Raw genomic sequence first — 25698 nt, forward strand, 5'->3', positions numbered from 1 at the left:
AAGGGGAGAAAACAGAGAATGTTTTCCTTAACCTTGTCAAACATTACAGGAAGAGACTCCATGCTGTTATCCTTGCCAGAGGTGGTTACACTAAGTACTAAATGAGGAGTGCCAATAATTATGAAACCTTGAGTTTGGTGAAATGTATTTTGTATTAAATAATTGTATGATTTTGGTTGGTTCCATTGAAACATTAATAAAGTACAATATTTCTCACATTGGTATTTTCAGTTTCTGTCTGTAATTATATTGTTTATATTTTTTAAAGTATTATTTGTGCATTGCCAGTCAGGGGTGCCAGTAATTTTGGAGCCCACTGTATATTTCCACAGTATGAGGTTGGAATAATACTGTGAAATTGTGTAAATTATGATAATGCCCTTTTAGTGTTAGGGCTGTTTGAAAAGACCGCCTGAAATCTCTGTTTTCATGGGATGGAGTTTTTCCATAGCTACCATGACAAAGACCAAAGCCGGCGGGAGTACCGTTGATGACACTGATGTCTCTCTATCACATGTGAAGGATCTTTTAAACAAACAAAAATGGTTCTACAAGCAGTTGTTAAAAAACAAAATAGCTTCAACTGTTTTGTCCAAATAGAAATAAAATAAAATAAAATAAAATGTTATTGGTCACATACACATAGTTAGCAGATGTTAATGCGAGTGTAGTGAAATGCTTGTGCTTCTAGTTCCAACAGTGCCGTAATATCTAACAAGCAATCTAACAATTCCCCGAAAACTACCTAATACACACAAATCTAAAGGGATGGAATAAGAATATGTACATATAGAGTGATGGCCGAGCAGCAGGGCAAGATGCAATAGATGGTATAAAATACAGTATATACATATGAGATGAATAATGTAAGATATGTAAACATTATTAAAGTGGCATTGTCTAAAGTGACTATTGAGTCTCTATGTAGGCAGCAGTCTCTCTGAGTTAGTGATTTCTGTTTAGCAGTCTGATGGCCTTGAGATAGAAGCTGTTTTTCAGTTTCTCGGTCCCAGCTTTGATGCACCTGTACTGACCTCGCCTTCTGGATGGTAGTGGGGTAAACAGGCAGTGGCTCGGGTGGTTGTTGTCCTTGATGATCTTTTTATCCTTCCTGTGACATCGGGGGCTGTAGGTGTCCTGGAGGGCAGGTTGTTTCCCCCCAGTGATGTGTTGTGCAGACCCCACCACCCTCTGGAGAGCTTTGCAGTTGAGGGTGGTGCAGTTGCCATACTAGGCGGTGATACAGCCTGACAAGATGCTTTCAATTGCGCATCTGTAAAAGTTTGTCAGGGTTTTAGGTGACAAGCCAAATTTCTTCAGCTTCCTGAGGTTGAAGAGGCGCTGTTGCACCTTCTTCACCACACTGTCTGTGTGGGTGGACCATTTCAGTTTGTCTGTGATGTGTATGCTGAGGACATACAACTTTCCACCTTCTCCACTACTGTCCCTTTGATGTGGATAGGGGGCTGCTTCCTCTGCTGTTTCCGGAAGTCCACGATCATCTGTTTTGTTGACATTGACTGAGAGGTTGTTTTCCTCCTGAGAGGTTGTGCCCTCACCTCCTCCCTGTAGGCTGTCTCGTCATTGTTGGTAATCAAGCCCACTACTGTTGTGTCATCTGCAAACTTGATGATTGAGTTGGAAGCGTGCATGGCCACGCAGTCATGGGTAAACAGGGAGTACAGGAGAGGGCTGAGAACGCACCCTTGTGGGGCCTCAGTGTTGAGGGTCAGCGAAGTGGAGATTATGTTTCCTACCTTCGCCACCTGGTGGCGGCCCGTCAGAAAGTCCAGGACCTAATTGCACAGGGCGGGGTTGAGACCCAGGGCCTCCAGCTTAATGATGAGCTTGGAGGGTACTATGGTGTTGAATACTGAGCTGTAGTCAATGAACAGCATTCTTACATAGGTATTCCTCTTGTCCAGATGGGATAGGGCAGTGTGCAGTATGATGGCGATTGCATCGTCTGTGGACCTGTTGAGGGGGTATGCAAACTGAAGTGGGCCTAGCTTGGTAAGTAAGGTGGATTCAACTAATAAAATAATGGATGATTTGACCAGAGAGGTCCAGGAGCTGTTCATGTCTATTAATGCTCTGTATTATGTCATGTTTCATGTTTGTGTGGACCCCAGGAAGAGTAGCTGCTGCTTTTACAACAGCTAATGGGGATCCTAATGAAATACCCCAAATACCAAATACCCTGCCATATGACATCACCAGAAGGTAAATTTGTTAATAGACCAATAAGAAAGAGAGTTCCAAACTTCTCTGCGAATGACAGCTAGTTTTTAGTTTTCCCATCCCACTCAGATCACTCCCAGACAGTCCTACTGCAGCAAAATTCTAGTTTGAGAAATTGCTCTTTTTGACTATTTTAATTGAAAATAATCACTGTAAGGTACTCTGTTACCCAGAAATGATTTGATTATTAAGATAAAAACGATAGTGGCCTTCAGTCATTTTGGTTTTGTTAATGTTAATTCAGCCTTTGTCGCCCTACATGACATGCGTAATTGCCAAAATAAAGGAAACACCAATAGGGCGTTGGGTCACCACGAGCCAGAACAGCTTCAATGCACCTTGGGCATAGATTCTACAAGTGTCTGGAACTCTATTGGAGGGATGCAACACCCTTCTTCCACAAGAAATTCCTTTGTTTGTTATTTTGTTGATGGTGGTGGAAAACGCTGTCTCAGGCACGCTCCAGAATCTCCCATAAGTGTTCAATTGGGTTTTTATTTAATTTTTTTACCTTTATTTAACTAGGCAAGTCAGTTAAGAACAAATTCTTCAATGACATCCTAGGAACAGTGGGTTAACTGCCTTATTCAGGGGTAGAACGACAGATTTGTACCTTGTCAGCTCGGGGATTCGATTTTGCAACCTTTCGGTTACTAGTCCAACGCTCTAACCACTAGGCTACGCTGCCGCCCCATTAGCTGGGTTGAGATCTGGTGACTGAGACGGCCATGGCATATGGTTTACATTGGTTTCCTTTTCATCTAACCATTTAGTGACCACTCGTGTCCTGTGGATGGGGGCATTGTCATCCTATGAGGGCATAGCAATAGTAGCCAAAATACTGGCCTGCCTAGCATTTTTATACAGTACATGACCCTATTCATGATGGGATGTTAATTGCTTAATTAACTCAGGAACCACACCTGTGTGGATGCACGTACTTTCAAAATAATTTGTGTCCCTCATGTACTCACATGTGTCCTGAGAAAAAAGAGAGAAAACAGAAGGAAAGAAAGAAAGAAAGAAAGCAAGAAAGAAAGAAAGCAAGAAAGAAAGAAAAAGAGAGAGAAGAAAGAAAGAAAGTAAGAAAGAAAAGAAGAAAGAAAGAAAAAGAGAAAGAAGAGGACATATCCTGGGGGAATAATGGTTAGCAACCTGAAAAATGTCCTTATCACAAAAACCATCTGACAGTAATAAATGAAATAGTTGTAAGAAACACATTAATCCACGCTGGTGTGTGTGTGTGTATGTGTGTGTGTGTGTGTGTGTGTGTGTGTGTGTGTGTGTGTGTGTGTGTGTGTGTGTGTGTGTGTGTGTGTGTGTGTGTGTGTGTGTGGAGAGTTTTGGGGATGGGGGCCTGAAAAGGTTATGTGAGTGCTGTATGCTGTAGCAGAAGAAAGTGAGAGCTACCAATAGGCAGTTGGGTCAAAGCAAAAGTACCCTCTTGCTCATTCTTTCACACGCTCTCTCTACCTCACCCTCATTCTCCCCCCTCTCTTCTCTCTCCTTCCCCACTACTCTCTCTCTTCTTTCTCTCCCCTCCCATTGCCCTCTCTCTCTCCAAACTGTGTATATTTAGGGCTGTCTATAGGGAGGTAGGGCTCGTTATTAATCTTGTTGCCTCTCTTAGCTTCAGGCATAACACCAGGGCAGCGTGTGTGTGTGTGTGTGTGTGTGAGAGAGAGAGAGAGAGAGAGAGAGAGAGAGAGAGAGAGAGAGAGAGAGAGAGAGAGAGAGAGAGAGAGAGAGAGAGAGAGAGAGAGAGAGAGAGAGAGAGAGAGAGAGAGAGAGAGAGAGAGAGAGAGAGAGAGAGAGAGAGAGAGAGAGAGAGAGAGAGAGAGAGAGAGAGAGAGAGAGAGAGAGAGTGTGTGTGTGTGTGTGTGTGTGTGTGTGTGTGTGTGTGTGTGTGTGTGTGTGTGTGTGTGTGTGAGTGTGTCAGCAAGTGCTGGTGAATGAAACTGCCACGGTGTGTGAGGTAACGGTGTGTGTGAATGTGAGTGGATGCATGAGCATATGCGTCTGTGTGTCGGTGTACAGGGGAGAGAGAGAGAGAGAGAGAGAGAGAGAGAGAGAGAGAGAGAGAGAGAGAGATAGAGAGATAAGAGAGAGAGATAAGAGAGTATTTTGTCATGATGGATCAGGAGACACGCACATTCTTAATGCTCACTCATACAAGACAGACACCTATGAAAAATGAAGAGTAGAGAAAGAGATAAAGGATGGGAGGGGGCAGTGGAGGAAGAGAGGGGAGAAGGAGAGCTAGAGAAAGGGGGACAGAGAAAGGGAGGTAGAGAGGAGGGAGAAAGAGATGGAGGGACAAAGAGAGGTAAGAGAGAGGGGAGAGAGGGGAGAGAGAAGGAGAGAGAAAAAAGGGATAGTTTTTAGATCCTCGTGAATTCATTAATCGTTGTCCTCTCTGCCATCCCTCCTGTTCTTCCACAATACCGATCAGCAACGTGCATCAATAATGCCCGCGACAGCACGAGGGGAGCGGGTCAGACATGCAACCACCGTCACCCTGGTAACCACCACCACTTCCATTGCCACGACAACAATCGCCGTGACACACAGGGGAGTCCCATTCCTCAGTCCTCACCACTGCAGGCAAGCAGCTCTCTGGGTGGAGGCTGAATAGGTCTCCTAAACCACAGGTCAGATATTTTGTAATCCTCCTAATGGTTAAGGGTAGTAGCGGAGTTGGGTTGGATCTGATCCTAGATCTGTGGTTATGGGAAACTCCTACTTTTCTTTAACCGGGACCCAGGGACTGGAGGAGGAGAGAGTCCCAAGGAAGAGAGCAACCTGACTGAGGGTCAGTCATAGACAATGACGTTTTTTTTAGGTAGACCTACACACGCTGTATTTAATTAAGCTTACTTTCATGTTAATATTCATTCATGTATTTAATTAATGAATGAATTAAAGGTCGTTTAAATGTTAACGTCCCCGTTGAGCGTTTGTCAGATCTGCCAGTGCCACACAACGTTTCTTGCATCTCAACGAGGCGCTGTGTCTGCCACACATGAACGGTGTGTGTGTGTGTATTCCTATTGATGAAGGGGAAATGTAGGCAATTTATTATCAGATAATACAACTTAAACTGCTTTTAAATAGGCTACCTTTTGAATCCAATGTCCTTGCTTGAATGGGCAAATGACAGCCTATTCTGGCCTACAGCGCAATCTCAGGTAAGAGCAGACTGATCACTAGTAGACAGACCCAGTAGACAGGGTAAGATTGCTTGATTGATTGTCTGTACGCGTTGGCTGTTGTGACAAACATTTGATTCCACTGTAAAATGGTTATTGTGTAGCCCTAGTTGCGGGAGTGAGGGAGCTACTACCGCTGGCTTTATAAAGAGAGAAAAAGGAACGAGAGAGAGAGAGAAGGGAATATCTCTCAGGCAATAGGCAATAAAACCAAATAACAGCCTCTAGATGACAGATTGTGAAGGCGGCGGCCGTTTGCATCGCACATACCATACGGAGGTAATATCATATCTAATAATCATGTTTTTTTTTAAATCATATTGCGGTTGTTTCGAGGACCGGCGCGAAATGTCAGATCTGTGTTCGTTTCACACGCCTCTTGATAGGTGTGAAGGGACAAACAGGGGCTCGGGCCCTTGGAGCTCGGAGAGGGATATTTCAGTTCGAGCTGAAAACAAGGAAAGGAGGAGCGGATCGTGGACGGTTAAACAAATCAAATTGTTGTAAGGGAACGGATCTTCGAATTTAACCAATGAGAAGGCAAGTAGTGGTCTTTGTCCCACGTGGGGCGTGAGTCCCAAATAACACCGACCATGCATTGAAGCTGGTCTGGCCAATCAGGGAAGAATCAGGTGTTAATCTCAGTACGGATTGGTTCCCAGTTTGTACCATTTGTTAACCCGTTACTACCACAGGAATATGGCATAGTAAGCAAATGGTCTTACAGCCAAAACTGAATTATTAGTAGGCTTAATGAAATCCTCTGAATTAATGTGGCTAGTTAAACAAACTTAGACACAACAAAATGTAAAAAAATGAAGACAAATTAAATCTGGCCTTACCTTGGTCAAGTCAAACCCAGATGTTTTTCTCCTTACTAGGAAGGAAAGCAGGTGATGAACAAGTAGCCTAAGCAAGTAGGAAAAGGCAAGTAAACCAAGAGAGAAACCTGATAGGTGATGGTACAAGATAAGGAAGTTTGCTAGTATTTGAACAGGTTGCCTAATTGAGTGTGTTTTTGTCTCCTATCAAAACAAAGCCAGATTTAGCTTTTTAGGCTATTTCACTTTATCCCTCACAGTAATCTTTTCACTGTTAAGGGCAGGGACACATATTGATAGGATGTCATTCAGCTTTCTCTATCTCTCTCTCTATGTGTTGCCATTTAATTGCAGTGATGATTTAAGGCAGATAACGACCACCTGTTGACATCTTTGAGTTCACTTATGTTTCTGACAGGCCCCCATTAAGGAAGCAGAGGGCAATAAAACAGCAATTAAAAATAGTTGAGAGATTCCTGCCTTCCCTTCCTGAGCCGCTCAGTCACACAGGCACCAAGTCTGACAAACCAAGCATCAATCTTTTTATTTTCTCTATAAACATATTCTGGTTCTTCAGTCTGGCTCTATGGTAGAATAGCTTAATACTGTCTCTTAGTGGATACATGTGGAACTACAGCTATTAGACGTGGCTTGAGAGAGGGAGACAGAGAGAGAGAGAGAGAGAGAGAGAGAGAGAGAGAGAGAGAGAGAGAGAGAGAGAGAGAGAGAGAAAGAGACTATTGATATGGTAAGACTGGCAGAGGAGAACACAGATCTGCTTTCTTCTAACGTGTCCGTCCCAAAAGTGTATCCCCATGGACAGGAGCAGGGTTTGGGAGAGAGGGATGGAGAGAAAGAGAAGACAGAGGGATCAGGGCAAAAGACAGAAAGAGATGGGCTGCTGTCCGTTGGAAAACAGAGAAAGAGACTGAATGAGGAAGAGAAAGAAGGGGATGGAGTCTAGAAGGGAGGAAGGAGGGAGAAATCAGAGTGTGAAAGGAAAGGAGAAGAATGGCGTAACGATGGAGAGATGGTAATAGGCAGAGAGAAGGAGAGTAAAAGACAGAACAACAGAGAGAGGCAGAAAAGGACTGGGAGAATTGGTGGGACTGATAGAGGGATGGGGTAAGGTAGAGAGGGTGAGGCTGTTGGAGAGAAATCAGGGAGGAGAGGGTGAGGCTGAGAAAGAGGAAAGGGATTGACATAGTATGATAATGACAGGGGTGAGAGAGGGATGTAGGGGTAGAGGACGGGGACGGAAGCACCCTGCAGAACATGGAAATGGTAGAAGAGCACTTTATAGGCTAGAAAAGACTGCGGGCTGTTAACTCTAAAATTGTATTTTTAAACTCTGTCTCACTCCCCGTCTCTGAGTCTCCCTCTCTTTCTCTTTCCCCATCTCTGTCTCTCTCCCTGTCTCTGTCTCTCTGTCTGTTTCTGTCTCTCTCTCTGTCACTCTCTCTGTCTGTCTCTCTGTCTCTCTCAGTCTCTCTCTCTCTCTCTCTCTCTCTCTCTCATTCTCTCTCTGTCTCCCCGTCTCTCTCCCCGTCCCCGTCTCTCCCTGTGTCTCTCCCCGTCCCCATCTCTCTCCCCGTCTCTCTCCCCGTCCCCATCTCTTTCCCTGTGTCTCTCCCCGTCCCCATCTCTCTCCCTGTGTCTCTCCCCGTCCCCGTCTCTCTCCCCGTCTCTCTCCCCGTCCCCATCTCTCTCCCTGTCTCTCTCCTCGTCCCCATCTCTCTCCCTGTGTCTCTCCCTGTCCCCGTCTCTCTCCTCGTCTCTCTCCTCGTCCCCATCTCTCTCCCTGTGTCTCTCCCCGTCCCCGTCTCTCTCCCCGTCTCTCTCCCCGTCCCCATCTCTCTCCTCGTCTCTCTCCTCGTCCCCGTCTCTCTCCCTGTCTCTCTCCTCGTCCCCATCTCTCTCCTCGTCTCTCTCCTCGTCCCCATCTCTCTCCCTGTGTCTCTCCCCGTCCCCGTCTCTCTCCCCGTCTCTCTCCCCGTCCCCATCTCTCTCTCTCTGTCTCTCTCCCCATCCCGTCTCTCTCCCTGTCTCTCTCCTCGTCCCCATCTCTCTCCCTGTGTCTCTCCTCGTCCCTATCTCTGTCCTCGTCTCTCTCCTAGTCCCCGTCTCTCTCCCTGTCTCTCTCCCCATCCCCGTCTCTCTCCCTGTCTCTCTCCTCGTCCCCATCTCTCTCCCTGTGTCTCTCCCCGTCCCCATCTCTCTCCCTGTGTCTCTCCCCGTCCCCATCTCTCTCCTCATCTCTCTCCTCGTCCCCGTCTCTCTCCCCATCTCTCCCCGTCCCCATCTCTCTCCCTGTGTCTCTCCCCGTCCCCATCTCTCTCCCTGTGTCTCTCCCCATCCCTGTCTCTCTCCCTGTCTCTCTCCCCGTCCCCATCTCTCTCCCCGTCTCTCTCCCCATCCCCGTCTCTCTCCCTGTCTCTCTCCCCGTCCCCATCTCTCTCCCTGTCTCTCTCCCCGTCCCCATCTCTCTCCCTGTCTCTCTCCTCGTCCCCGTCTCTCTCCCTGTCTCTCTCCCCATCCCCGTCTCTCTCCCTGTCTCTCTCCTCGTCCCCATCTCTCTCCTCGTCTCTCTCCCCGTCCCCGTCTCTCTCCCCGTCCCCGTCTCTCCCCGTCCCCGTCTCTCTCCCCATCTCTCTCCATCTCTATCTGCTCTGTTCTTTCCTTTCTCATGTTCTCTCATTTTCTCTCCTTTTCCCTGTAATTTCTCATATCCTCTCTCACCCTCCCTCTACCTTCTCCCTCTTTCTCTCCTCCTCTTCCTCCCCATCATCCTCCCTCCCTCTCTCCCTCCAGCCCTCCCTCCTCTCTCCTTGTAGGAGGTGTAATGATAGCTATTTGAGTGTCATCAGAGGAGCACAGTTATGGCTTCTAATGGCTTCTAAAGCACCATTCCAGTTGCCACAGTGAACCTGGCACAGCCGCCATCCCACAATAACATCTGGTTGGCCATCGACAGCCGTTGCCGTGCCAACGGCAGCGAGAGCTACAGAACATCAGCAGACGATGACACCCCCCCGGCCACAGAGAAGAGCTGATGACGCGTGGGATATGGTCCACATGAGGAGGAAATATAATGGGGAGAATTATAATAATATAGTAAATAGAAGCATACTTTTTATTAAATAATATTTATTGTTATTCAAGTGTGTGTGTGCTTGAGTACATGTGTGTGTGTGTGTGTGTGTGTGTGTGCTTGAGTACATGTGTGTGTGTGTGTGTGTGTGTGTGTGTGTGTGTGTGTGTGTGTGTGCTTGAGTACGTGTGTGTGTGTGTGTACGTGTGTGTGTGTGTGTGTGTGTGTGTGTGTGTGTGTGTGTGTGTGTGTGTGTGTGTGTGTGTGTGTGTGTGTGTGTGTGTGTGTGTGTGTGTGTGTGTGTGCTTGCTTCTTCTCCTTGATGAGGGCTCAGGTATGCTAATGTAAGGTTCTGATTTCCAATGAATCTCTGTTATTTCCTAGATAAGGAGTATTGAGTTCACCCTGTGTAGACTAGTCACACACAGACAGACACACACACAAGCACTCCAGATCTCCTTACCAAGAGGATCAATTGACTTGTCCAAGAAGGAGAACCCAGCGGCTCTAGAAATAGAACAAAGAAATTGGACATCCCAGTCTGCAACAGCAGATGACTGCTAGTTAGAATCTAGTCTGGTGTATTTCTCTCTGCGCAATCAGATGGATGTCCTCTTTTATTAACGTTTTCCTATTCTATATTATCTGTCATAAGTCAGGCCATTTGTGAATAATGCCATAAGTCGGGCCATTTGTGAATAATGCCATAAGTCGGGCCATTTGTGAATAACGCAATAAGTCGGGCCATTTGTGAATAACGCCATAAGTAGTGCTATTTGTGAATAATGCCATAAGTCGGGCCATTTGTGAATAAATCCATAAGTCAGGCCATTTGTGAATAATGCCATAAGTCAGGCCATTTGTGAATAATGCCATAAGTAGTGCTATTTGTGAATAATGCAATAAGTCGGGCCATTTGTGAATAACGCCATAAGTGAATAATGCACTAGTAGAGGAAACAGATGCTGTCACAAGATATTGATAACAACAGTTTGATTTAATGGACAGATGTTACTAAAAAAGATATTGTGAAAACTTCCAGAAACTTAATCTGCTTGTCCATACTTGTAATGGATATTGGCAATTTGTGTCAAGCTGTCAGTGGGTGTAGCAAGAGCTCCCTCTGCTGGCCTTGTTTGGCGCTGACCAGTGTTTTTTCTGCTGTCTCAGTGACTGATCACTAGTCCACAGACAGAAGGGGGTGAAGCAGACATGTCACAGGGGCTATAAAGCTGAAGCATCCTCAGAACGTTTTCTCACCAACAAATATGATAGTGGGAGAGTAGCCGCTGGAAGTAGGGGTGCTAAGGGTGCTAAGGGTGCTGCAGCCCCCTCCCCTGAAAAATCATTAAAACATTTTTAAATAAATTCTCCCAAAAGTAGTGCACTGGGCCTTTAGTAGTCCTGTATCAGCAGACCGATATAGCCGTCTGTAGATGACATGGTTCATATGGTTTGTGCTTCTAGCTCCCTCATAGTGGTGTGTGTGGGGGGAGTGTATTTGTCCTATTTCACACATAGACAAGTGTGCTCAGGGATTTGAACTAGCAACCTTTTCATTACTGACCCAACGCTTTCACCGCTAGGCTACGTGCGTGCGTGCGCGTGTGTGTGCGACTGGTCAGGGGAGGCGTAACTGGTAGTAGATTAGCCATATTGGGATCATTGGGAGAAGAAGGGTTAAGGAATGGACACGCCTCTTTACTCTCCAAATCCACTTTATACACACACACACTTTATACACACACACACTTTATACACACACACACTTTATACACACACACACTTTATACACACACACACTTTATACACACACAAAGGGCCCTACTCTGATCAACACCTCCTTGTTGTTAAACAGGGGAGAAAAGATGAAGTGATGATTAGTACTCTCACTAATAGCATCAGCTGTCAGAGCAGCTTACCGATCGCTGCAGCTGTACACAGCCCATCTGTAAATAGCCCATCCTACCCCATCCCCATATTTGTTTTTGTTTTTCTGCTCTTTTGCACACCAGTATTTCTACTTGCACATCCTCATCTGCACATATATCACTCCAGTGTTAATTGCTAAATTGTAATTACTTCGCCACTATGGCCTATTTATTGCCTTACCTCCTTACTTCATTTGCACACACTGTACACAGATTTTTCTATTGTGTTATTGACTGTATGTTTGTTTTATTCCATGTGTAACTCTGTGTTGTTGTTTGTGTCGCACTGCTTTGCTTTATCTTGGCCAGGTTGCAGTTGTAAATGAGAACTTGTTCTCAACTAGCCTACCTGGTTAAATAAAGGAGAAATAAAAACAAATGTAAAATAAATGTAAAAAAACAAATAGTAGCACCAAGACACACTGTTGCCTTCTCTTTCCTCATCTTTCTTTCTCTCTGTCAACTTTATCACCTCCCTCCCTCCTTGTTCCATGGCTTTGCTGTGGAGTAAAGATGAAAGGTTCATGTTTGTTCCATGGCTTTGCTGTAATGTTTGGGTATTTAGGAATTGGAGAAGAAAAAGGATGTCGCGCAGCCCTAGGGCCTCACTGTGATCTCAGGGTGGAACCTTTTTAATCCAAAGATGTGCCTGTTTAAGGGACGTGCTGATCAAACGTGCTCCTGGCCAAGAAGGAATCTGGAATGTGAATAAAGGGAGAGGTGAGAAAGGAGAGGAAAAAAAGGAGAAAAAGAACGGAAGAGAGTGAGACCGTGGGAGGCAGAAAGTGACAGACCGTGGGAGGCAGACAGTGACAGACCGTGGGAGGCAGAAAGTGACAGACCGTGGGAGGCAGACAGTGACAGACCGTGGGAGGCAGACAGTGACAGACCGTGGGAGGCAGACAGTGACAGACCGTGGGAGGCAGAAAGTGACAGACCGTGGGAGGCAGACAGTGACAGACCGTGGGAGGCAGAAAGTGACAGACCGTGGGAGGCAGAAAGTGACAGACCGTGGGAGGCAGACAGTGACAGACCGTGGGAGGCAGACAGTGACAGACCGTGGGAGGCAGACAGTGACAGACCGTGGGAGGCAGACAGTGACAGACCGTGGGAGGCAGACAGTGACAGACCGTGGGAGGCAGACAGTGACAGACCGTGGGAGGCAGAAAGTGACAGACCGTGGGAGGCAGACAGTGACAGACCGTGGGAGGCAGACAGTGACAGACCGTGGAAGGCAGAAAGTGACAGACCGTGGGAGGCAGACAGTGACAGACCGTGGGAGGCAGACAGTGACAGACCGTGGGAGGCAGACAGTGACAGACCGTGGGAGGCAGACAGTGACAGACCGTGGGAGGCAGACAGTGACAGACCGTGGGAGGCAGACAGTGACAGACCGTGGGAGGCAGACAGTGACAGACCGTGGGAGGCAGAAAGTGACAGACCGTGGGAGGCAGAAAGTGACAGACCGTGGGAGGCGGAAAGTGACAGACCGTGGGAGGCAGACAGTGACAGACCGTGGGAGGCAGAAAGTGACAGACCGTGGGAGGCAGACAGTGACAGACCGTGGGAGGCAGACAGTGACAGACCGTGGGAGGCAGACAGTGACAGACCGTGGGAGGCAGACAGTGACAGACTGTGGGAGGCAGACAGTGACAGACCGTGGGAGGCAGACAGTGACAGACCGTGGGAGGCAGAAAGTGACAGACCGTGGGAGGCAGACAGTGACAGACCGTGGGAGGCAGACAGTGACAGACCGTGGGAGGCAGAAAGTGACAGACCGTGGGAGGCAGACAGTGACAGACCGTGGGAGGCAGACAGTGACAGACCGTGGGAGGCAGACAGTGACAGACCGTGGGAGGCAGACAGTGACAGACCGTGGGAGGCAGACAGTGACAGACCGTGGGAGGCAGACAGTGACAGACCGTGGGAGGCAGAAAGTGACAGACCGTGGGAGGCAGAAAGTGACAGACCGTGGGAGGCAGACAGTGACAGACCGTGGGAGGCAGACAGTGACAGACAGTGGGAGGCAGAAATTGACAGAGCAGTAAGAAGAGAGGGAGAGAGATGAAGAGGTGAATGAGAAGGACCGTAAAGCTGGGTGTATCTGGCTGACTGACTGACTGACTGGCTGACTGGTTGGGTGACTGACTGGCGGACTGACTGACTGGCTGACTGACTGACTGGCTGGGTGACTGATCACTAAGGCCAGGGTTGGAGACTGGTCATGAGACCAGTGGCTCAGTAATCTCATAGACAGGAACTGGGAGAGACGGAAAGAACAGGGATTTAGAGAAACAGAGAGACTGGCTGAGAGAGAGAGAGAGAGAGAGAGAGAGAGAGAGAGAGAGAGACTGGAGACAGGCAGACAGGCAGACAGAGTAAGTGAAGCATAGAGGAAGAGAGTCATTGAGTGAGACAGAGACAAAGGGAATGATTGAGTGGGAGGCAGACATTGAGGGAGAGAGAGAAAGAAGAGGGGAAGTATACATTGAGGGAGAAGGGGAGAGGTAGTCTGAAAGAGGGAAGTTGTGAAACGAGAGGGGGAGAGGTAGTCTGAAAGAGGGAAGTTGTGAAACGAGAGGGGGAGAGGTAGTCTGAAAGAGGGAAGTTGTGAAACGAGAAGGGGAGAGGTAGTCTGAAAGAGGGAAGTTGTGAAACGAGAGGGGGAGAGGTAGTCTGAAAGAGGGAAGTTGTGAAACGAGAGGGGGAGAGGTAGTCTGAAAGAGGGAAGTTGTGAAACGAGAGGGGGAGAGGTAGTCTGAAAGAGGGAAGTTGTGAAACGAGAGGGGGGAGGGTGACGTCACTAGTTGGATTGCAGTGTTGAGTCCTACTAACTACTATAATCCTGATTAGGGAAAAACCTCATGGAAAACCCCTGGAGCCCTGAACGACAGAACGAGAAAGAAGGAGTAGAGAGAGAACGACAAGAGTCTCTCAACCACCCAGAGAGAGACAAGAAGAGAGGAGACAGAGACAGAATAAGGATTCTTTTTAATCTGGGAATTAGGAGCGTAGGAATCACAGAAACTACAGAAAAGGAACCATATAATCACAGTAAGTAGATTATTAATCTGTGTAAAAAATGTTTTTTAAAGACGGCGGAGAAGCAGGAATTTGTAGTCCCTGCATTACATAGCTACCTTCTTCATTGATTTCTTCTCATATTTCATTGCCTCATTCTGCCGACCCCTCGTACCTCACCCTCTCCCCTTCCTCCCCTCTCCCCCTCTCCAGGTCAGGATGCCCACTAACAGTACAAACCGTCCACTGAAGCTGCAGTTTGGTCTGATCAATCATGAGAGTTGCTACCTCACCGCAGAGGCCTTTGGCTTCAAGGTGAGATACCTCATCTGACACAACTTAGTCTTAATGTGTTCCCTTCTAGACTGGTGCCAGCCTGGTCTGCTTTAGCCAACTCCTTTGTCCTTTTCATGCCAGAGTAGAGTAGATGCCAACCAAGTTTGTCTAAAGCAGGAAAGAGTTTGAAAGGAGGAAGACAGGAGAAGAGGGCAGGACTGAGGGAGACAAGTGGAGCTATTCCCAGTGCTCTGTTTGACAGTGATCTCTCCTCCATCAGTGGAGCTATTCCCAGTGCTCTGTTTGACAGTGATCTCTCCTCCATCAGTGGAGCTATTCCCAGTGCTCTGTTTGACAGTGATCTCTCCTCCATCAGTGGAGCTATTCCCAGTGCTCTGTTTGACAGTGATCTCTCCTCCATCAGTGGAGCTATTCCCAGTGCTCTGTTTGACAGCGATCTCTCCTCCATCAGTGGAGCTATTCCCAGTGCTCTGTTTGACAGCGATCTCTCCTCCATCAGTGGAGCTATTCCCAGTGCTCTGTTTGACAGTGATCTCTCCTCCATCAGGTGAATGCATCGGCCCCCAGTCTGAAGAGGAAGCAGGTGTGGACGTTAGAGCAGGACTCCCATGACCCCCAGGTGGTCTACTTCCGCAGCCATCTGGGCCGATACCTGGCCTCCGACAAGAATGGCAAGGTCACCTGCGAGGCCGAGGTCCAGAACACAGACTGCCGCTTCCTGATCGCTGCCCAATCAGACAGCCGCTGGGCACTGCAGTCTGAACCCTATCTGAGGTTCTTTGGAGGTTCCTGGGACTACCTGTCCTGCTTCACCCAGGTGATCACAGAGGCGGAGCTGTGGGCAGTACACCTGGCACTCCACCCGCAGGCCAACCTGCTCAGTATGGCCCGCAAGCGCTATGCCCACCTGTCACACCGCAATGGCGAGATTGCCGTGGACCGGAAAATTCCGTGGGGCGTGGCAGCTCTCCTGACGCTCGTCTACCTGGATGGGAAGTACCGGCTCAAGACCTGTGACAGCCGTTACCTAGTCAACGATGGGACGCTGTCAGCGGAGAGCGGGATGGGCACAGGGTACACACTGGAGCTGCAGTGTGGGAAGCTGGCGTTTAAGGACTATGAGGGGAAGTACCTGAGTCCCATGGGACCCACGGGGACACTGAGGTCTGGCAGGTGCACCAAGCCTGGGAAGGACGAGCTGTTTGACCTGGAGGAGAGCCACCCTCAGGTGGTGCTGATTGCAGCCAACAGTAAATATGTGTCTATACGGCAAGGTAAGACATACACCACATACACAGTAGAGGAAACACAGTATGAACATGTACATCACACACACATAAATATACAGTACACACCTCTTACATTGTCTTTCTGTTTTTAGTTTTTCTCTCCCTCTCCTCTCTAAAACTACTCTTACAACTGCTACTACTACAACTACTGCTACTGCTACTACTACTCCCACATATTTCTTGTACCACTTGATACCTACTGTGGTAACTGAGCTTTCAGATGTACAGGAAATACATTAGTGGCCGTATTGAATATGCATGGACCCATACTACTGCCACTCGATAGGGATGTTTGACAGCCGATAGGGACTGTTCCATAATTATGGGTAATGTAGTTTTCAGATTCCTTATCTTGTCATATTGCCTGAGGTTGGGTGTTTCCTCAAAGACCAGATGAACACAGTTCTTGAGTACGTGTGTGTGTGTGTGTGTGTGTGTGTGTGTGTGTGTGTGTGTGTGTGTGCATGCGAGTGTGCATGCGTTGATTGATTGTTCTGTTTCTAACATTCTATTAATGTGTTTTTATAGGGCTTTTAGTAGTAAAATTCCACTGCTTCCTTACAGTAGCTTAAAGGAATATTTTAGGATGTTGGCAATGAAGCCCTTTATATACTTCCCCAGAGTCAGATGAACTCACAGATACCATTTTTATGTCTCTGCATCCAGTATGAAGGAAGTTAGAGGTTGTTTCGTGAGCCAATGCTAACTAGCAGTTACATAAACTTCCAGTCATTGCGCTAACGCTAGTTAGCAACTTCCTTCAAACTGCACGCAGAGACTTTAAAAATGGTATCCACGAGTTCATCTGACTCTGGGGAAGTAGATATCCTGAAGATATCCTTTTGAAACCCACTGCAGAATAATGTCTCTTTCCCATTGCCCAAGCGACAAACAACTGCATTATCATAGACCCGGTAACTGATTCCAGAATCTACCATGTTATTAGTATCTCATCTCTTAAAATCCAGATTGAATCTAGAGTAAATCTATTCCAAGAATCTAGAGCGGTAGTACTATTCAAAGTCGGGGTCGCGACCCAAAATAAAGTGGGGTTGCCAAATAATTAAAATAAATGTAGGAACAAAAAATTAAGAGCACATACACTATATATATACAAAGGTATGTAGACACCCCTTCAATTTAGTGGATTCGTCTATTCCAACCACACCTGTCATAGGATGCCATCTTTCCAACAAGTCAGTTCGTGAAATTACTGCCCTGCTAGAGCTTCCCCGGTAAACTGTAAGTTCTGTTATTGTGAAGTGGAAACATCTAGGAGCAACAACGGCTTAGCCACGAAATGGTAGGCTACACAGCTCACAGAATGGGACCACCGAGAGCTGAAGCACATAACTCGTAAAAATCGTCTGTCCTTGGTTGCAACACTCACTACCGAGTTCCAAACTGCCTCTGGAAGCAACATCAGCACAAGAACTGTTAGTCGGGAGCTTCATGAAATGGGTTTCCATGGCCAAGCAGCCGCACACAAGCCTAAGATCACCATGCGCAATGCCAAACGTCGACTGGAGTGGTGTAAAGCTCACTGCCATTGGACTCTGGAGCAGCGGAAAAGCATTCTCTGGAGTGATTAATAACTTTTTCCCATCTGGCAGTCCAACAGATGAATCTGGGTTTGGCGGATGCCAAGAGAACGCTACCTGCCTCAATGCATATTGGCAACTGTAAAGTTTGGTGGAGGAGGAATAATGGTCTGGGGCTGTTTTTCATGTTTCGGGCTAGTTAGTTCCAGTGAAGGGAAATCTTAATGGTACAGCATACAATGACATTCTAGACAATTCTAACTTTGTGGCAACAGTTTGGGGAAGGCCCTTTCCTGTTTCAGCATGACAATGCCCCGGTGTACAAAGCGAGATCCATACAGAAATGGTTTGTCGAGATCGGTGTGGAAGAACTTGACTGGCCTGCACAGATCCCTGATCTCAACCCCATCAAACACCTTTGGGATGAATTGGAACACCGACTGCAAGCCAGGCCTTATCACCTGACATAAGTGCCCAACCTCACTAAGGATCTTGTGGCTGAATGGAAGCAAGTCCTCAGAGCAATGTTCCAACATTTAGTGGAAAGCCTTCCCAGAAGAGTGGAGGGTGTTATAGCAGCAAAGAGGCGACCAACTCCATATTAATGCCCATGATTTTGGAATGAGATATTCGACGAGCAGGTGTCCACATACTTTTAGTCATGTAGTGTATTATTGTATGGGACAATACACAACATTTTTTGAGAAAGGTAATTACAAAAATAAAATTTCATTGAGTAAGATCCAGATGCAGACCGTGTCGAAGTGACAATGTTTATTACAGCAACCTGTAACGGCTGTCTGAAGAGAGAGTGGACCAAAACGCAGCGGAGTTAGTGTTCATCATATTTAATTAAGAAATGGAACACTATACAAATACAAAATAAGAAACTGACAGCCAACAGTCCTGTCAGGTGAAACACTGAACAGAAACAGAAAACAATTACCCACAAAAACCCAACGGAAAAACATGCACTTATGTGTGACTCCAAATCAACAACAACGAACTTCAGCTATGCCTGATTGGGAGCCACACACGGCCCAAAACAAAGAAATACAAAAACATAGAAACAGAACATAGAACGCCCACCCAATGTAACACCCTGGCCTAACCAAAATAAAGAACAAAAACCCCTCTCTATGGCCAGGGCGTTACACAACCGGGGCAAAGGTACAGGACGGCAGGCAGGCTCAGGGTCAGGCAGAGTTGTCAGGTGGGTGGGTACAGGGTAAGGACAGGTAAGGGTCAAAAACCAGGAGGACAAGAAAAGAGAGACTGGGGAAAAGCTGGAGCTGACACAAAAATGCTGGTTGGCTTGACAAACAAGACGAACTGGCAACAGACAAACACAAAACACAGGTAAAAATACACTGGGGATAATGGGGAAGAGAGGTGAAACAGATTAGAGCGTGACAGTACCCCCCCCCCCCCCCCCTCTAGGGACACCACTTGGCATTCTACCTAGGCGCATACCTGGTTGACCGGATGCCGGTGGTGGAAGTCGACGATGAAGGCTGGGTCCAGGATGTCTCTAGCGGGGACCCAGCACCTCTCCTCTGGGCCATAACCCTCCCAGTCAACCAGGTACTGGAAACCCTCAGGAGTCGTCTCACCGTGTACGCTGGATGGCCATCGATGACCCAGGGAGGAGAGGTGGGCCTGGAAATGGAAGACAAGGGACTGTGAGACACAGGCTTGATACGGGACACATGAAAGGTGGGGTGTATACGAAGGGTACGGGACAACAGAAGACAAACAGCAGAGGGACTAATGACCTTGGAGATGGGGAAAGGGCCGATAAACCGGGGGGAGAGTTTGCGAGACTCCACCCGGAGGGGCAGATCCCGGGTGGAGAGCCATACCTTCTGCCCAGGGAGCTGGGGAGCCGGGAGCCGGGGTCCGATGGAGATCCGCTTGTCAATATGTGCCATGTAAAAAAGCTAACGTTTAAGTTCCTTGCTCAGAACATGAGAACATATGATAGCTGGTGGTTCCTTTTAACATGAGTCTTCAATATTCCCAGGTAAGACGTTTTAGGTTGTAGTTATTATAGGACTATTTCTCTCTATACCATTTGTATTTCATATACCTTTGACTATTGGATGTTCTAATAGGTACTTTAGTATTGCCAGCCTAATCTCGGGAGTTGATAGGCTTGAAGTCATAAACAGCGCAATGCTTGAAGAATTGCGAAGAGCTGCTGGCAAACACAGTAAAGTGCTGTTTGAATGAATGCTTACGAGCCTGCTGCTGCCTAACACCGCTCAGTCAGGCTGCTCTATCAAATCATAGACTTAATTATAATATAATAACACACAGAAATACGAGCCTTAGGTCATTAATATGGTCAAATCCGGAAACTATAATTTCGATAAAACAAAAAGTTTTTTCTTTCAGTGAAGTGCGGAACCGTTCCATATTTTATCTAACAGGTGGCATCCATAAGTCTAAATATTGCTGTTAGATTGCACAACCTTCAATGTTATGTCATAATTCCATACAATTCTGGCAAATTAGTTCGCAACGAGCCAGGCGGCCCAAACTGTTGCATATACCCTGACTCTGCGTGCAATGAACGCAAGAGAAGTGACACAATTTCCCTAGTTTAATATTGCCTGCTACCATGAATTTCTTTTAATTAAATATGCAGTTTTAAAAAAAATAGACTTCTGTGTATTGATTTTAAGAAAGGCATTGATGTTTATAGTTAGGTACATTCGTGCAATGATTGTTTTTTTTCGCAAATGCGCTTTTGTTAAATCATCCCCCGTTTGGCGAAGTTGGCTGTCTTTGTTAGGAAGAAATGGTCTTCACAGTTCGCAACGAGCCAGGCGGCCCAAACTGCTGCATATACCTCGACTCTGTTGCCCAAAACGCAAGAGAAGTGACACAATTTCCCTAGGTAAAAGAAATTCATGTTAGCATGCAATATTAACTAAATATGCAGATTTAAAAATATATACTTGTGTATTGATTTTAAGAAAGGCATTGATGTTTATGGTTAGGTACAAATTGGTGCAATGACAGTGCTATTTTTGTGAATGCGCTTGTTACCCGTTTGTCGAAGTAGGCTGTGATTCAATGATAAATTAACAGGCACCGCATCGACTATATGCAATGCAGGACAAGCTAGATAAACTAGTAATATCATCAACCATGTGTAGTTAATAACTAGTGATTATGTTGAGATTGATAGTTTTTTTATAAGATACGTTTAATGCTAGCTAGCACCTTACCTTGGCTCCTTGCTGCACTCACATAACAGGTAGTCAGCCTGCCATGCAGTCTCCTAGTGAAGTGCAATGTAATCAGCCATAATCAGTGTCCAGAAATGCTGATTACCGATTGTTATGAAAACTTGAAATCGACCCTAATTAATCGGCCATTCCAATTAATCGGTCAACCTCTAGTTGAGTTCCCCAGTAGTCAATATACAGTGCAGGGTCTTGTCCTTTTTCTCCACGAAGAAGAAGCCTGCACCGGCGGGAGAAAAAGAGGGACGGATAAATTCAGCAGCTAGGGAGTCCCCAATGTAGGTATCCATAGCCTTAGTCTCCAGTCCCGACAGAGAGTACAGACGTCCCCGGGGTGGCGTGGTACTAGGAAGAAGGTCAATCCACAGTCATAGGGAAGGTGCGGCGGAAGCGACGTGGCCTGGGCCTTGCTGAACACCTCCTGAGGTCCTGGTACTCCGCAGGAATGGTGAAGAGGTCCGGGGGGCCTTCCGAGTCCCCAGGGATATGTCACAGGGAAGGTTGTGCTGACTTCAGGCAATGGGCGTGGCAGAATGGGCTCCAGCCCATGATGGCACCAGTAGACCAGTCAACTTCTATGGGCTACGTGGGACGCTAGCGTGAAATATCAGGGCGGCAAATTCAAAACAACAATATCTTATAATTCAGATTTCTCAAACATACAACTATTTTACACCATTTTAAAGATACACTTGTCCTTAATCCAACCACATTGTCTGATTTCAAAAAGGCTTTACGGCGAAAGCATAGCATTAGATTATGTTAGGACAGTGCCAACACAAGAAAAACCACACAGCCATTTTCCAAGCAGGAGAGGGATCACAAAAAACAGAAATACAGCTAAAATTAAGCCCTAACCTTTGACGATCTTCATCAGATCACACTCCTAGGACTCAATGTTACACAATACATGTATGTTTTGTTCGATAAAGTTCATATTTATATCCCAAAAAACATTTTACATTGGCGCGTGATGTTCAGAAAATATTTTGCCTCCAAAACTGCCGGTGAATCAGCACAACAATTTACAAAAATACTCATCATAAACTTTGATAAAATATTAAACTGTTATCATAAGATTTATAGATAAACATCTTTTTAATGCAACCGCTGTGATAGATTTCAAAAAAGCTTCACGGGGAAAGCACACTTTGCAATAATCTGAGTACGGCGTTCTGAAAAATACATCAGGCAATAGAGATACCCGCCATTTTGGAGTCATCTAAAATCATAAATAGCATTATAAATATTCACTTTCCTTTGATGATCTTCATCAGAAGGCACTTCCAGGAATCCCAGGTTCACAATAAATGTTGTTTTGTTCGATAAAGTCCATAATTTATGTCCAAATACCTCCTTGTTGTTTGCGCGTTCAGTTAGCTACTCCAAATGTAGGAAGCGCGCTGAAAATTTCATGACGAAAAGTCAAAGAAAGTTCTATTTACGTTCGTAGAAACATGTCAAACGTTGTATAGCATCAATCCTTAGGGCCTTTTTAACATAAAACTTCAATAATATTCCAACCGGACGATTCCAATGTCTTGAAAAACGTTATGGAACACAGCTACCTCATCACGTGAATGCGCGCCAATGAACTCATGTCATTTTCTGAGTCACCAACTTCCCGGCCTTCTTGTTCGCTCTCTGTTCACTGCAAGGTTCTAAAGACTGTTGACATCTTGTGGAAGCCTTAGGAAGTGCAAAATGAACCCTAAGTCACTGTGTGTTAGATAGGCAATGACTTGAAAAGACTACAAGCATCAGATTTCCCACTTTCTGGTTGGATTTTTCTCAGGTTTTTGCCTGCCATATGAGCTCTGTTATACTCACAGACATCATTCAAACAGTTTTAGAAAAGTCAGAGTGTTTTCTATCCAAATATACTAATAATATGAAAATATTTGACTCCGGGCCCGAGTATTAGGCAGTTTACTCTGGGCACGCTTTTCATCCGAAATCGAAAATACTGCCCCTATACCTTAAACAGTTAATGAGGGGATTGTGTCATTGGAGCCAGGAGAATCCCAATACCATGGGAATCAGAGGGTACTTGATGAGCTGGAACTGGATAGCCTCGCTATGGTTCCCTGACACCCGTAGGTGAATGGGAGTGGTGTTGTGGGTGACTAGGGCCTCTAGAGCGCCCGTCCAGCGCTCTAACGTCCATGGGAATGGAGAGGGGTTGAGTGGGGATGCTCAGCTTGGACGCCAGGGTAGTGTCCAAAAAAACTATTGTCGGCCCCAGAGTCAATAAGAACCCGGAGAGATTTGGACTGGTCTCCCCACAGCAGAATGGCATGAAAATGGGTGGGAGCAGTGTAAGCAGGAACGTTCTCCATATGGCCCACCAGAGGTCCTTGCTCCTGCCGGTGAGCCTGGCTTCTTTAGAGGACAAGAGGGCACGAAATGACCAAGAGTCCCGCAAAACAGACAACTGTTCATGTCGATCCTGTATTGCCATTCCGCTGGCGACAGCCCAGCTCTACCTAGTGGCATAGGCTCAGGAAGCGGTGATTCGGATGTTTTCAGCAGCCCTCGGGGCAGGTCGGGAAGCCTCAGGTCCTCTCAGCAACGAGACCGTCAAGGAGTGTGGGTGTGCAAGCAAAATCAAATTCCATCTCCCTCCGTCGTTCCTGTAGTCGGCCATCGATTCAGATGGTCAAAGCGATGAGGGAATCGAGATCCGTAGGTAACTCCTGAGCAGCAAGCTCGTCCTTGACCTCCTCCGAGACATCTTGCAGGAATATATCGAACAGTGCTTCCTGGTTCCAAGCACTCTCCGCTGCCAACGTGCGGAAATCCACCGCATGGTCAGCCATACTGCAGGCACCCTGCTGAAGCTAGATTAGCCTTTAGGCAGCTTCCCTCCCGGAGAACAGGGCGTAAAAAACCTTCTTCACCTCTGCCACGAATCCCTCCAGACTAATGCATATGGCCGGCTGCTGTTCCCATACAGCAGTATCCCAGGTGAGAGCCCTCCCGGACATCAGCATGATGAAATAGGCTATCTTGGAGCCATCTGAGGGGAAGGAGGACGGCTGAAGCTCGGAAATGAGGGCACACTGAGCTAGAAATGCCCGACAGGTGCTCAACTCTTCGTTGAAGCATTCCGGGGGGGTAAACGGGGCTCCCGAGAAGGTGGAGTGGCCGATGAGGCGGCACTGCCAGCAGCTGGGTTACTGAGGTTTTACTGAGGGGCTGTGGGGTTACCACCGTGGTAGGCTGCACCCCAGACAACCCGCGTAAATGCTCCAGCAAACCGTCCAATGCCCAGTCATGGTGTTCAGCCATGGGGGATTCCCCTCCAAAAGGCCACGAAGCAGTTCCTCGTGACTCCCTATGGTGGCTCCTTGGGAGGAGATGGCGTCGCGCAGCTGGCCCGGGTCTGCTGGGTCAGTCATGGCCAGTTAGTACAATCAGGTATCAAGGTAAGACCCAGATGCAGACTGTGTGAAGTAACAATGTTTATTACAGCAACAGGGGCAAAGGTACAGGACGGCTGGTAGGCTCAGGGTCAGGTAGAGTGGTCATTTGGGTGGGTACAGGGTCAGGTCAGGCAGAGGTCAGTAATCCAGAGGTGGTGCAAACGTACAGGACGGCAGGCAGGCTCAGGGTCAGGGTCAGGCAGAGTGGTCAGGCGGGTGGGTACAGGGTCAGGACAGGCAAGGGTCAAAAACCAGGATGAGAAAAGAGAGACTGGGGAAAAGCAGGCGCTGACACAAAAACGCTGGTTGGCTTGACAAAAAGACGAACTGGCAACAGACAAACAGAGAACACAGGTAAAAATACACAGGGGATAATGGGGAAGATGGGCGACACTTGGGGGGGGGACAAGCACAAAGACAGGTGAAACAGATCAGGGTGTGACAGTGTCATTAGATTTGGGGTGGGGTTGCGGGGGTCCCCCGCTGAAGTTTGAATACCACTAATCTGATGTTCAGTGTACAGTCTGTGTTTGATGCTGGGGTCTTTGGCCCATGCCTCCTGCTCTGAGGTAAAGATGCGGGGTAGTGTTACTCCAACCTGAGGGTTGGAACTGTAGCTGTGGTTCATTGTTCCTGGTTAGTGCTACAATCTGCAACAACCAAATGGCTGAGTGAGACGAGCAGAGAGTGATGACCTCGAGGCCTGAGGACTATAGGAAACATCAGGGAAGATATGCCGATTACCAGTGGAGTAGTGGAGGGTAAACGCAAATGAACGCAGTTTACATACCTTTTTTTTGCCAGGACAGTTTACCCACCTGTTGCAGAATAATGCATAAAAAATATAGGGAGTGTTACTTTTTTTTTTACCGCAACCAGCAATCAGAGTTTACCCACATGTTTACCCGCCTGTTGTTTACCCACCTGTTTACCCACCTGTTGTATTCTCACTACATCTCACTACCCCCAAGCCATAAGACTCCTGAACAGCTAATCAAAGGGCTACCCAGACCCCTCTTTTACATCGCTGCTATTCTCTGTTTATTATCTATGCATAGTCACTTCAACTCTACCTACATGTACATATTACCTCAATACCCCGCACATTGACTCTGTACCGGTACACCCTGTATATAGCCTCGCTTCTTATTTTACTGCTGCTGTTTAATTATTTGTTACTTTTATTTTATGTTTTCTACTTATGTATTTTTTACTTAACACTTATTTTTTTAAGTGTAAAGTCTTAAAGTCTTTAAAGTCTTAAAGCATTGTTGGTTAAGGGCTTGTAAGTAAGCATTTCACTGTAAGGTCTACAACTGTTGTATTCGGCGCATGTGACAAATACAATTTGATTTGATTTACTAGTGCTGACAGACACTCATACGGGGTACACACAAGCTTTCTCGCTCACAGACACACACATAAAAACTCACACATACACACTTTCCCTCCCTCTCCATCTTGTACCTACAAACATGTACTACACACACACTCTTTCACAAACACAAGCTTTCTCTCTCTCTTTCTCTCCAACACACACTGTATTGGTGAGTGGTGAGGTGCAGAGTGTGTTAATCA

The 25698-nt window shown here is 46.8% G+C and overlaps 1 protein-coding gene across 1 annotated transcript in view; it reads left to right on the forward strand.

Moving 5' to 3' along the window:
- Positions 1 to 14091: 14091 nt before the first annotated feature.
- LOC115152901 (fascin-2-like) overlaps positions 14092 to 25698 on the forward strand; it is a 33284-nt gene continuing 21677 nt past the window's right edge. Inside the window, exons 1-3 of the mRNA XM_029697821.1 lie at positions 14092 to 14347; positions 14528 to 14629; positions 15159 to 15885. Of these exons, the coding sequence (XP_029553681.1) occupies positions 14534 to 14629; positions 15159 to 15885 (823 nt within the window). The 5' untranslated portion in view covers positions 14092 to 14347; positions 14528 to 14533. The remainder of the gene's footprint in view (positions 14348 to 14527; positions 14630 to 15158; positions 15886 to 25698) is intronic.

Source organism: Salmo trutta, chromosome 18 (genome assembly GCF_901001165.1).
Source record: "Salmo trutta chromosome 18, fSalTru1.1, whole genome shotgun sequence".
NCBI lineage: Eukaryota > Metazoa > Chordata > Actinopteri > Salmoniformes > Salmonidae > Salmo > Salmo trutta.